The sequence below is a fragment of the Choloepus didactylus genome, chromosome 16 (assembly GCF_015220235.1).
Source record: "Choloepus didactylus isolate mChoDid1 chromosome 16, mChoDid1.pri, whole genome shotgun sequence".
Lineage (NCBI taxonomy): Eukaryota > Metazoa > Chordata > Mammalia > Pilosa > Megalonychidae > Choloepus > Choloepus didactylus.
Window position 1 is genome coordinate 3,535,090 of NC_051322.1, and position 13,588 is coordinate 3,548,677.

Genomic DNA, 13,588 nt, shown 5'->3' on the forward strand with positions numbered 1-13,588 from the left:
AGGTGGCTGAGCGACGTGCTACTTCCTGTGAGCGGCCTGGTGCTGTCCCCTGTGGGGCCAGGGGGGCCTGCAGCCAGGGCAGGGCTGCTCTTCCTAGATTCGGATCTGGAGGTTTGGGAGTCAGAGGCCCTCTGGCTTTTCAGAAAGATGAGGTTTATCTAGTGCAGGTTCAGAACATGGCATCTTGGCCCCAGGCCACATTTCAACTCGTGACCTGAGAAGGAGCTCATGGGTCTCAGCCCATAGGTCTCTACCTGTGGGCCACCGCCGAGCTGCCAGCCAGCACCTGGGGGTGGCTCGGAGGAGGGTGGGACACGCGGTGACACAAATGTGGCTCACTCGCCTTAATCGTGGCTCTGGCTGCGGGGGAGGCCCACAGTGTTTGTGCTCCGTGTAACGAGCAGGGCCTCGTGCCCAGTCACCACGGACACACGCCCCGGTTGCGATGGCTCCACCACCGGCCTCAGTCCCACAGGACAGCCAGGTGCAGGGAGGCGAGCCCCAGGAGGCTCACGCCCGGCTTTAATAGTCCTCTGACCTAAGAGCGTGTGGCCGGCAGCACTCATAAAATAGTAACTGATTATCTCCCCATGCCTCCAGGAAGGAGCAAACCGGGGAGCCCGAGTGCGTGGGCGCACTATCTGTCACCACTGCGGCTCAGGCCTGAGGTGCCTCCTCCCCGAAAGCCACAGGCGCCCCTTGCAGCCGCCCCACTCTGGGCTGGGCCACTCGTTAAGGGTGTGCTGGCTGCAAAGCTCCACAGAAGCCTGTTCTGACTCATTTAGATAGGCAGGCTGCAGGGTGCCCCAGGAAGGGCCTTGCATGAGCCTGTGTGCGGCCCCTCCCCATCTGATCAGGGAGCCCGGGCCCCCAGGAGAGGGCCCCACCCGCGCACCCCCTCCCCATCTGATCAAAACCACACTTAGGCAGCACAGGCACTAGAAAGCAAGAAGGGCTTCCTCATGACCTTGTCAGTTTTACATGGAGAAGTTTTTTTTTTTAAGAAAGGGCCCTTTTGTCATCTCAACAGGTGGTGGTATGGCAACGCCCAGAGCCGGGAACCCCAGAATTAGAAATATGCTGCTTTATTCCGATACCAGCCTTACCTACAGTCACTGGTGTTGTCGGTGGTAAACTCAAGGGACCTCACTCAGTTGTCCTACAAACTCCACTTTTCTACAGTTCCATAGTTTTCTTTTAAAATAATTTGTCTATTATCTTACGGAATCACCCTGAGCTATAAGTCAACTTAAATCTGGAAAATCTGGAGAAAACAAAGCCATGAAAGCTTGAGAATATTACCTGATATTACCCCAAATCATCTTGTGAATGGTATTACCCCAAAGCAAAACTTCCCACCACAGAAAAATCTAGAAGCTATTCTCCTCTGGGGAAACCTTAACTGTGTGAATCCAGCTGGGTTTAGTAACTCTTATACATTTCTAAGTGCCGTGGGAGTGCCCAGTCCAATGCCAAGTGCTGGGGGTTGTTTGGGGTGAGATCCCCCCCCAACTTTCTAGGAGTGGTGTGTTTCAGGGCGTAAGGAGACTTCATACATGAGATTTGACTTTATCCTTCTGTGTCAACAGCCAGGGTTCTCCAGAGAAAGAGACCCACAGGGTGTGTGTGTTTTAAAGGAATTGGCTCACATCATGGTGGGGTAGCACATTTAAAACTCACAGGGCAGACTGGCAGGCTGGAAACCAGGTAGATTTGCTGTGGCATCTTGAGTCATGACTTTTCTTCTCCCGGAAACCTCAGCTTCTGCTCTTGGGCCCTCGGTGATTGGATGAGGCCCACTCACTGTGTGGAGTGCCATTTCCTTAGCTTAGTGTTGCCTGATTGCAGGTGTCAACCACATCTGAGAAACACCCTGAGAGCAACACCTGGATCAGCATGTGGCTCAGTAACTGGTGCCATGTCCTCGCCGAGGGCACCTATGACAGTGAGCATCACGCCTTCTCGGACAATCACAGGCTTCCAGGAATGAGTTTCCAGAACCCAGGCCCTGGAGAGCGAGCCTCATCTGGGAGGAGCTGATCCGCCCCTGAGAGTGGAGGAGGGAGTTCATTTGCCCTCCAGTGTAAGGCATCTCTCCTGGGAGCTAGGGGTGTCGTTAGGAGACGCCTGTTCTCTAGTGGATGGAAAAGTATTCGATCTCCAGTCTGCTCACTTCTAGGTACAGTCACACTCCAGCCGTGTTTTCTCTGGCCTCGGGGCCTCTGCACAAGCCATGCCTCTGCTGGAGCACTGTTCCTTCCCCCTGCTCCGTGCTCCCTCCGCAGCTCCCAGTCTTCCCCAAGTGCTCCATTTCTCCCCACCTTCCCTCCTCCAAGGCCACGGCCAAGACCCCTCCTCTGTGCTCCCAACTACCCCACCCATCAACATAATTATTACCCTTTACCTTAAATGTTTGTGTTGGGTGAGCTCCTTTGTTAAACCCTAAGTACAAGGAATGAAGACAGGGGCATATTTGTTTGGACAAAGAGTAATCAGCAATTGATGTTTTATACAATCCATGTTGGGGAAAGTCAGAAAAGTTTTTTAAAAATGTTCACTATTATTTTCTTGTGTTTTCTAGTTGCTTCTTAGAAAGAAATAATAATTTTTAAAATGCCATTTAAATGAAAAAGCTGTGTGCAGCTATTTGATTGTCACTGCCCCCGAGTCTTACCTTTCACCACAGTTTGTCTAGTGGGATCATTCACTAGTTCATTTGAATAATTGCAGTTCAGTGCTTTCACACGCCCCACGTGCCAGGCCGTCTGCTAAGGGCTGGGCACGGATCTGTGAATGAAGTCCCTCTCCAGACGTCTCCGTTCCCAATGGACGGGAAGCTCAGCATCTGGCAGGAACTGTAGCTTCAGGTGGTGGTGAATGAAGCAGGTAGAGACAGAGGAGTGGAGGCGGGAGGGGGTTCTACGGGGGCTTCTGTGGGGGGCCCCGTCAAGTGTGGGGTGTCCCCTGCGCCGGGGGAAGGCAGCAGGTGGGCTCTTTGCAGTGCTGGCAGGAAAGTCAGGGGTTTCCTGCCTGCTTGCTTCTTGGTGGGGCAAGAGTGAGATCACCAGCTGAGAGAGGAAGTGGGGAGAAAACCTGTGGGTTTCAGGGGCTGACATCACATATGTGAGTTAAACTAAATGTTTCTGGTTCATCTTCCTGTCCCTTGCTCTGCTCTTTAAAATGTTCTCGTTTTTGTTCGTTTGTTTCTTTGTTGCATGTTGTATGTGAGTGTGTGTTTTTTTTTTTTTTTTTTTTTTTTTTGGTTGTTTTGGTGATGTTGGCAGTTGTTTAACATCTCCTTACCATGGGGTGTTACAGAATGCTTTTGACCTGGGAAACAGAAATGCCCATCTGCAGAAAGCTGGCCTAGATGCTCGGGCATTGGGAGAGAGAGCTAGAGAGAGAGAGAGAGAGAAGGGGAGGGAAAAAGAGAAAGAGGAGGAGTGAGGGGGAGGGAAGGAAGAAAGAGTGGGAGAGACGGGATAACAAGGATATTGCATTGACCGAAGCCAATCACTTAATGTCATTATTTTGTCCCCTTTGTTTTAGTTTACAGAGTTCCTTTCTCTTTTAAATGTTTTCTCTGGGTTTTATTTTACAAGTCAAAGAAGCAGAGCTATATTGTCCACCAATCCGACGTTACCTGTGTTACCCTTTGGGGTGGCGCAGTTGATTTTGCCTCTGCAGGGAGGGTGGGTGGCTGTCACCTCTCGCTGAACCGCCAGCCTTGCAGATCTCTGAAGGTGCCTTTGGCTGCAGATCCCAGGCACAGGAGTGGAGTTCTGCAGGCCCCCGGGAGTCGGCCCCTTGGCTCCGGAGAGGGGACCCAGGCTCCCCAAGGTCACTGGGACTTGCCCGGGCCCCCTCGCCCACGCCTGGCTCAGTCCCCAGTGGGTGCTTTTCCTTCTACAGCCTACAGCGTCCTGCTCGCGTCTGTCTCCCTTGCAGTTAGTATTCTCAAAAGGGAAAATGACTGGGACCCTTTGGAGCTTCACCTGATTCCTGTGGGATTAACTGTGCTGAGGTTACGCCGTGGACACCCTGGTCTTCCAGCCTGACTCTGCAGGGCAGTTCCCACAAGCCTCAACACGGTCATGCCCACAGGAGCCTTTCCTGGCGCATCCAGTGCGTGATCGCCTGTCCCTGACTTCTCATTCTCCTGGGTTGTAGAGTCACATCACCTCCAAAATGCAAAAATGGGCTCCTGAGCGCTTGAGGGCTGCTCGGCCAGTCCTGGGGGCTGTAATTAATCAGAGGGACCACGTGTTCCTTTCCTCCACATGTGCTCCCCGAGCATTTGTAGGTCCAGCAACCAGATGCCGGGGCCCTTTGGAGCCGGGTCCGACGGCGCCGTGCAGCGGGCAGAGCAGCAGCAGCCGAAACGCCAGACAGCAGTTTAGCTTTAAAGTCTCCGGAGAGCATGGATTCCACCAGGGGGTAACTGTGAAGGACCCGGAATTTTAAAAACTTTCTTTCATGATTTTAAAAAGCAGAGGAAGCAGAAGGTACCAGTTGGTGGAGTTTTCAAATTCTGCTAGCATCAAGTACAAGTTAATGAATGCCCCTCCTGGCTGGGAATGACTATAAATCATTTCCCTTGGGTGGATTTGATTATTACTATTATTGTTATTAGAGAAGTTGAAGGTGCACAGAAAAATCACGCAGAAATTACAGACTTCGCGTATTATTCCCCCCATTGTTAAGAATATTATTATAATTGTACTAATTATAGACTTCCCACATTATTCCCCCCATTGTTAAGAATATTATTATAATTGTACTAATTATAGCCCATGGTTTTCATTAGGGTTCACTGTGTTGTACAGTCCTATGGTTTTGTTTTAAATTTTTATTCTAGTAACATATACACAGCCTAAAATTTACCCTTTTAACTCATTCGATTATATAATACAGTGCTGTTAGTTACAGTCAGTGTTGTGCCACCACCCATTACCAAACTTTTCATCACCCCAACCAGAAACTCTGCACCAATTAAGCATTAACTCCCCCTTCTCTTTCCCACGCTGGCCCCTGACAACCTGTATTCTAGTTTCTGACTCTGTGAATTCACTTATTCTGATTATTTCATACCAGTGAGATCACTCGATATTTGTCCTTTCATGTCTGGCTTATTTCATGCAACACGGTGTCTTCGGTGTTTGTTCACGTTGTCATGTGCCTCGACCCCATCTCCTTTTATGACTGAATAACAGTCCATTGTATGGATGGACCACATTGCATAGATTTTAAAATATCAAGTGTCATTTCTTGGCTTTGTGCTAGAACATCAGTACCTGCTTTAGATATGCATCTTATAGTTTCCAAATACAGGGGAAAAAATCTTATCTTTAATTTATTTTTAATGCCTCTGGGGGCCTGGTGAAGTGGGTCACAGAACAAATGTTTAACAACTGCTTATCAAAGGAATAAAGGCCCATGGCCAGAACAGAGGCACGTGGTCCTGCCCAGCTCCGGGGGGCTGTGGGGAGAGCCTCTAACTGGCAGCCAGGACAGCGGGAGATGGATATGGGGAAAGAGGCCTGACCCAAGCATAAGAAGGCCCTGTTACTAACACAAAACAGAATGAATGTTCACAGGCCTATTTGCTTGACAATTTTAAAAGATTGCTATTACCTGCATCAGAGATCAGCAAACATTTTCAGTGAAGGGCCAGATCGTAAATATTTTAGGCCGTGCAGCCTCTGTAGGCCACTTCTCAACTCTGCCCACATAGAGTAAAAGTAGATATACGTAAACAAATGATTGTGGTGCGTTCCAATAAAACTTTATTTGCAAAAATGGGTAGTGGGCCAGATGTGGTGCATGGGTCCTACGTGGCCAAGTCCTGCTCCATATAAAGAAGGAAAATATATTCCTTCAGAATTTGGCTTAAATAAAAATAAAATGACATGAAATACTAGGCATAGTGAAATTTACTTTTCCATAAAACTTTGACCCAATTAAGAGTCTAAGCCACTGGATTTGGTTCACCATTGATTGCTCATAGAATGCTCTCACAATCAACAGTAACAGCCTCTCAAAAGTAATTTATAAAATGTGAAACATATTTAAACTTTTCTGAATTAAAATGTAGCGTAATTGTACCCTAAACTTTGGATAGACCTTTTTAAATACATCCATGAGAATTAGGGGGAGGGAGGGCAGATGGTTAAATAATAGCCAAGTTCTAAAAACGAAGCCATCATTCTCAAGTGAATTTAAAGAACTAGTAAATGTTGGCCCTCGTTTTTAAAAACGAATGCTGTTGTCAGTGGTTTTTGAGGTTGAATTACAAGATATTTGTGTCTCCTGGTGCTGGCCTGCTCAGATGTAGAAATCCTAGATTGTGCTCCTGATGTCCTTTGTTTCATTCATTCATTCATTCATTCATTCACTCCTGCCTTTATTCTGTGGCTCAGGAACCCAGTGGAAAGAAAGAACAAGTCTGTGAACAGGTCTGTCACCCGCCTTCCTGGAGATAGCAGTCTCATGCAGACACAAACTTCAGTCATTAGATACAAATTCCAGGCGTGACGAGTCCTCTGAAGGCAAGAATGGGGTCTCATGAGAACGTACGATTGAGGGGTCCTCGTTAGATGAGGGCGTTAGGGAAGATCGCTTTGAGAAAGTGACATTTCAGAGGACACAAAACTTCTTTAAAATGTTTCTTTTTAGGAACAGAAACTTGCATATATTTTCCTTATTTACTAACCAACATTTAAAAGTAGAATAAACAAAAGCATTAGCCTTTCGAGGAGGAGTATTTGTTCGTTCGTTTTCCTGACAAAGTAAATACGATCTGTGCTCAAGCCCCAGCTGAGGACTCAGCTTTCAGCCTTGCCCGTGCTCGGAGCTCACATCCCAGACTGTCTGGGGGCATCTCAGCGGAAGGTTCTAGGCATTTGCCGCCCCCCATCCTCGCCTCCCTCACCACTAGCCTACCTGTCGGTCCCAAAAGGCTGGGATGCTCTCAGGCCAGTGGTTCCCACACCTGAGCGAGCAGCCGAACCACCTGGAGGACTTGTGGAAACAGCCCTGCGCCCCAGAGCCCGCATCCGGGGTCCGGGGGCTGGGCCTGGAACCTGGGCTCCTCTGCTCTGATTTCCTGGCCTCGCTGCCTCCGGGGTCCCACCCGGCAGAGCACTCTGTGCCCCCAGCTTCCCCGCCAAGTCCCTGCCTCGAGCTGGTGTGGCCGCAGCTCCCTGCCCCTCTTCTCAGTCCCCCCCATCGTGACGCTCAGGGGCGCTGGTTCCAGCAATTTTCTCAACCCTCCCCCGTGAGTGCAAGTGCTGGTGTGGCTCAGCCCGAGAAGAACCACTTGATACCATCCACAATTAATCACCTGGGACCCTGGTGAGAAAGGGGTCGGCCCCTGGCTCCCCATTGATCAAGTAGCAATATATTTACTGAAAAATTTTACTGCAGGAAAGTCGAACTTGTACAGTTAATATGCGTGTGAAGGGTGAGCATGTTGGGCTCCTAGTCAGCTCCCTGCTACCCCCTCTGCACACAGCACTTTCTACGACATCCGGGTCATTCTCCAAGGGCGGGAGCAGGGGGCAGGTGTGTCATCGAGGCCATCGTGCCCGTGGCTCCCCAAGGGTTGCCTTATGAAACCTCTGTACAGCACTGCACTTAGGTAAGGTTTTCTCCACGTTTACACAGGAGAGTCTGAAGCTAAGGATCATTTGCTGAACTCTCATGGTAACTAATCATTGGCAGGGATGGAATTAAAACCCGAGTCATTCCTTGCATGCACTTTCCACCAGCTGTTTTGCAAGAGATTAGGTTGTGAATTAAGGAAGTCTCTACAATTTTCATCATAAATCTTGTGCACCCATGTGCGCATTTACAAGGAACAGGATCTTATTATTCATAGACCTTCTCAAGGCTACTTATTAAAGTCTTACTTTTATTGTGTTAATTAATAATTTAGAAATGAAGATACCTCAGACCTACCAGACAGTTTTTCCTTCCATGCAGAACACATTTATACTGCAAATAACATCCAGCTAATCCCTATTTTTCACTAAAATATATTCCTAGAGGTGCTCATGTACTCTTAGCTAGATTCAGTCTTCCAAGCTTTATTTTTCTCAACCATAAAATGGGAATAAATGTGCCTGGCTTACAGAGCTATTCGTGTATTTACATTATAAGGTGTATAGAATTGCGAGGGATGTTTTAGTTTCCCGTCTGCTGAAACCAATCCCATACTGTGGGTCGGCTTCACCCCAGGATGGTATTGGCTTCTCCCGAGTCTGGGATCTTCTGGCTGGTGGGCCGTCCTCGGTCCTGGCTTTTCCATCCCATGGCAACGTCCTCTCCTTTGTCCCCCGGGTTCCGCTCACTTCCATTGCTGCTCCCCGCTGCTTCTCTTTCCACGTCCAGTTTCCTCTGCTGATAAGGACTCCAGCCAGATTGGACCGAGGCCCCTCATTCAGTCTGGCTCACCTTGTCCCGTGGCATCTGCTAAAGTCCTGTTTACCCACAGGACCAGGCTGGGGGCAGGACGTGCTTCGCAGGGGACACGATTCAGTCACCATCCAGGCATGAGACAAATCACTGTAAAATCACCACATAAACATTTACTTAGGATCACTTCCTTGAATATGTAATTGAAAAAAAAAGTACCATCAACAACATGTCATCCAAGCAAAGCAGGAGAACAGAATCTGTAAAACAATACAGCTGTGATCTGTGCTAACACATGGCATAGAAATGCACACAGGCTGGTTATTCATAAGCTCCCACACACAAAGGGCAGATGGCATTTGATAAACTCCACAGCCTCATAAATTTGACCTGGCATCATCGCACCTAACAGCCACACTACTAAACAGCACACACAGTGAGGATGTGTGTCCCCTTGCATTTCCAAAGGAGTGGCAGGGGGTGTCGGATGATCTGGATGGTCCCCTCTTTCGAGCCAGCTATTTAGGAAGACGGACTGAGGTCTTCTTATCTCCCCATAGATGTATTTAAGCAAAGCATTTCACAGTAATTCCACTGCCTCTAAAATTGCACTCAAAGATATTTCAGAAGTAGCTGGTTGAGCATTTTAACTTCTGAATGCCTCTCTAAGGGGCTGGGGAATTGCTGCCTCTTGAATCTCCTGTTCACTTTTTTTTTCTCTCTCTCTTCTCGTCTTTCCCAACCTGTAACACTTATACAGTCCTGAACTGGCAAAAGTCTCAAGACTTTCCCTCTGCTTTCGTTGTTGACTGTGGAGAGCAGGTGCTTTTGTTAGGGCTCCTTTTGCGATGTAACTTCTGGGCTCCTCGATGGCGGCTGGTGTTTTTACCCTTTGCCTTCCCGTGACCTCGGCAGCTTGAGAGTGGATGTACACCCGTATGGGGGTAGACATAAAGACCTCAATACACGTGTGAGCTCACGCATGGCTGGAGAGCTGGAGGGACGTTTCTTCAGCTGCTCCCACCCACGGTGGGCCAGGGGCAAGGGGACAGAGAGAGGGCCCTGCCCCTAAGCTCACAGTGGGGGGACCTCATCAGCTTGCCAAGATTACACGCTGGAACCAGGGTTGAGACCGGGTCCCACCTGTCCTACTTGCACTGTAAAAAGTTGGGACCGTCCTGGTGGCCACTGGGTGAAACACTGAACTGCAAGGTCGTGCCCCAGGCATTTCTGCGTCAGCCGTGTCCTGCACTGACCCCTGCGCGCCCTGTGGGACGTCTGGGTGAGTGGCTTCTACTGCTGGGGCACAGCTCTCTGGCTTATTCAGAGTGTTGCCAATCATGCAAATACTATGGACATTTTCAGTAACCCCCTGGCTGTTTAGAAATCCAATGGAGAATGGAATTTCACTGAGAAGGAAGTAGCAGTGCTGAAATAATCAGAAGTCTCCCCCTCTGCCCCAGCTCTGCCTCTCTTGCCTTTTTCTAACATTTCACAAAATGCCTCAAAAGTCACCCAAGGGATGCCTCAGAGTCACACTAGCTTCCATGAAGCGTTCCACATGCTGACCAAATTGCACTCTCAATTCGATGAAATGCAAAAAGAGAAAGAAAAGGAAGTGAGGTGCCCTGCTCTCCGTCAGCGCTTTGGGTCTGCGGTGGGTTTCTTCGCCCTGCGAGGGACACAGCTGCGGGGAGTCACAGTCACAGTCGTGGCTCTTCGTTCCTCTGTAACTTCGCCACGGTGTCTCCAAACGACGGAGAGGGCGGAGCACCGGGATGGAGCGAAGCCGCCTGCCAGTCCCTCCCCATCGCAGGCAGGAATGAGCGGCACTAACTGCTCTGGAGTGCAGAACACCTTCCCCAGCGATGACGGGCCCGAACCGCAAGGACCGTCACGCATCAAATCGCTGCTTTGTGTTTCTTGCCATCCTTTTCCTGCCTGTGTGTAAACCATGCACTCAGGCTGGAATTTATCCAGCATAAATGATGCATATGAAGTAACTTTTCCTTCTATTAATCTGAGACACAAGGCAAATGGTTCTACTGCTCTCTTACATGAATTTGAAATTCTGATCTGGGCTTTTGTTATTCAGTCTATTCTGTGTCTGGTTGTTCTAGTTTGCTAATGCTGCAGAATGCAAAACACCAGAGATGGATAGGCTTCTATAAAACGGGGGTGTATTTCACTACACAGCCACAGTCTTAAGGCCACAAAGCATCCAAGGTAACACCTCAGCAATCGGGTACCTTCACCGGAGGATGGCCAATGGCGTCCGGAAAACCTCTGCTAGCTAGGAAGGCAGCTGGCATCTGCTCCAAAGCTCCGGCCTCAAAACGGCTTTCTCCCAGGACACTCCTCTCTAGCAAGCTTGCTCCTCTTCAGAACATCACTCCCAGCTGCACTCCCTTTCTTCCCCCCGAGTCAGCTCATTTATATGGCTCCACCAATAAGGGCCCACCCTGAATGGGCGGGGCCACACCTCCATGGGAACATCTCATCAGAATCATTGCCCACAGCTGGGTGGGGCACATTCCAAGCAAATCCAGCCATCACCAAAACGTCTGTCCCACAAGACCACAAAGATAATGGCATTTGGGGGACACAATACATTCAAACCAGCACACTGGTGATCTTGAGTTTTCCACATATTGTTTCAAATATTTTGTGAACCATTGTCCCAAGTATAACCTAAAGTACTGCTATGAAATATGATAAAGTTTTGTTCGGACCAAACTAATTTGGAGGAAACTACCTGTCTCCAAGGAGAGGAGATGAAGCAGCATGTGGTTAGATTTGAGCAGTGCTTCAAGGGCCCTGTGCCCTGCAGACGCTCTCTCCTTTGACCCACAGGTAACTCCCAAAATATTTACACTTCTCACACTTTTCTCTGGTGTAGGTTACAATCTTAGAGAGCTGTTTTCTGGAGAGAGGGAATGTTATATTTGGAATTGACTAATCCTGCAAATGGCTGTGGAATGAAGAGGGTGAGATAAACCTTAGGACAGAAGGGAAGTGTGGTGTGTGGTCATTACACATGTTGTATACATATTGCAGTTTCTCCACGTTCAGTTAAAATGCCACTGCACGGGCTCAGAGAGGGCACACGTTAGAGTGCCGGTGTCTCTATTTCAGCAGCAGCAAGTTCGGTTTAGAACCCAGGACATGCCTAACCCTCTGTCCTTTGCTTGCACACTCTGACCTCACAGGGGACCATGTTTGCCCAAACCTCCATTTTCCCAATGAGTTCACACCCAAAAGTTGTTTTTGGCTTTCAAATTTAAATAAATTGGGAAAATAGGTGACACAGTCATGTCAGATACTGAAATTATCTGCAAAGGTAGACTTGCATTTTTAAAATTGTACATATTAAAACATTGCCTTTTCCACGCTCTTTTCATGAAACAATTGTATTCGGACCCTTCACACGAGCCTTCCAGGCTAGTGTGTCTTTCTGTCACCGCTAGAGCCACGTCCTTGACTGACCTCAGCAGTCCTCCGGAGCACAGGGCCGCCACGTCCACCCATGTTGCTGTGCCTTCAGCCCTTTCTGATCGCTCTCCTGACCCTCTCCCTGTGGGTGTGGCCTCAGGTCACAGCCCCATGTACCTGATATTAAGGTGGGGGGTTTCCTTCCTCAGATGGGGGTCTCCACCCATGACACCAGCCCACGCCACCGGGAGGGGGTACTCCCGGGAATAATTTAATACAGGGAAAAACTGCATTCCCTCCCTTCTCGCCAGGTTGGTCATCCATGGATTTTCTGGGGGTCCGGCGGAGGAGGACGCTCCCTGAACAGGGCCCCCCACCATCAAAAAGGGCGCCAGGAACACAGGAGCCTTTGTGGAGATTTGAGCTTTAGGAAATCACCTGTTTCCTAAGGAATGACTTTTGGGAGAGAAAACTTGCCTTATATTCAGATCTGTGTCATTTTGTTATCTTTTGAGGACTGTTGCTGGGTTCCACAGGGAGTTGGCACTCACATCTTCTTTAAAAAGACTGTGTCGTGAACAAGTGCATTTTACAATCACCTTGAAGACTCTGTGCATCTGGGACAAGCCAGAGCCTGTAGAGCGAGGGGCCCCGAGCCGGCCAGCCCCGGCCCGAGCGTGAGGAGGAGTAAGCGATTGGGTTGGAATGAGTTGTACTCAATTCTTCAGTTCTGGGTCTTTTTTGGAAAAAGAAATGAAGTTGCTGTTAAGGTGCGGGTTAAAAAAAAATGAGGAACACCTATGTTGCTTTTAGTTATCTTCTCTACGGATTCTGCGGATCCTCCCGTCTCCCCTCCCTTGGCTGATTTTGCTGCTGCCGTGCCCACGTGGGTTCTTGAAAGCAGTCAGCAGCCTTGGCTGCTTATCACCTTTTTAATGGCCCGTACCTCAGTTAACCTCGTCACGTTACACCTGAATATGAGGTGTAACCCTCCCTCGCGTGTCTATGTACAGTAATCTGTGAGACTCTTGAGAGGGGCTGACATTTTTCATGGATGGAGAAACAAGCTAAAGTGTGTTTCTTACTGAATAGAATTTGGGTATTGGTAGCTGTACTATTTTTATCTCTGTACACGGGACTGAAAGATGCTGATACTTACTAATAATATGACTTTCAGCGTTTCTTGAGTTTTGGGGGCCTTTGCTTCTTCTTCTCTCTCCCTGAATTGTACCTATTGAAAAACAATGCAGAAATCTCTAAAAGTGCTCATTTTCAAACACCTTCTTTATTCCCTCTAGCTTCTGAAGAGCTGATTGGCTCATGATGGGGAACCACGTGGGAAAGCGAGAGCTGAATGCTGAGAAGATCAACAGGGTAAGATATGAGCCAAACTTTAAAAACCCAATTGGTCCTTAAACATGCATGTTTAATTTTTGTTGTCAAACACAGCCCTTGATGTAGAATAGGACAAAACACAGGTTTTAGCTAGCACAGCCCCTCCCTGACAGCTGGATGGGAGCTTGATTAATTTGTTCAGGAATATGGCATGTTGACACATAGACCTCGCCTCAAAAAAAAAAAAAAGAAAAGAAAGAAAGAAAGAAAAAAAAAGAAGGAGGAAAAAAAATGAGAAAGAAAAACTAAAGAAGATGGGAAGGGGCCTGTTCCTTGCCCGCATTCTATGATTTGCCCTAGAAGTCCAGGAAGGTTCTCATAGAAAAGAGATTATAAAATTCCTTTG

General features: G+C 48.5%; 1 protein-coding gene across 2 annotated transcripts in view; it reads left to right on the forward strand.

Moving 5' to 3' along the window:
- LOC119511816 (myelin basic protein) overlaps positions 1-13,588 on the forward strand; it is a 126,266-nt gene that overhangs the window by 10,785 nt on the left and 101,893 nt on the right. For both annotated transcript variants that reach the window (XM_037806332.1, XM_037806333.1), the window contains exon 2: positions 13,146-13,221. In XM_037806332.1, coding sequence (XP_037662260.1) covers positions 13,168-13,221 — 54 coding nt within the window. In that variant the 5' untranslated portion in view covers positions 13,146-13,167. The remainder of the gene's footprint in view (positions 1-13,145; positions 13,222-13,588) is intronic.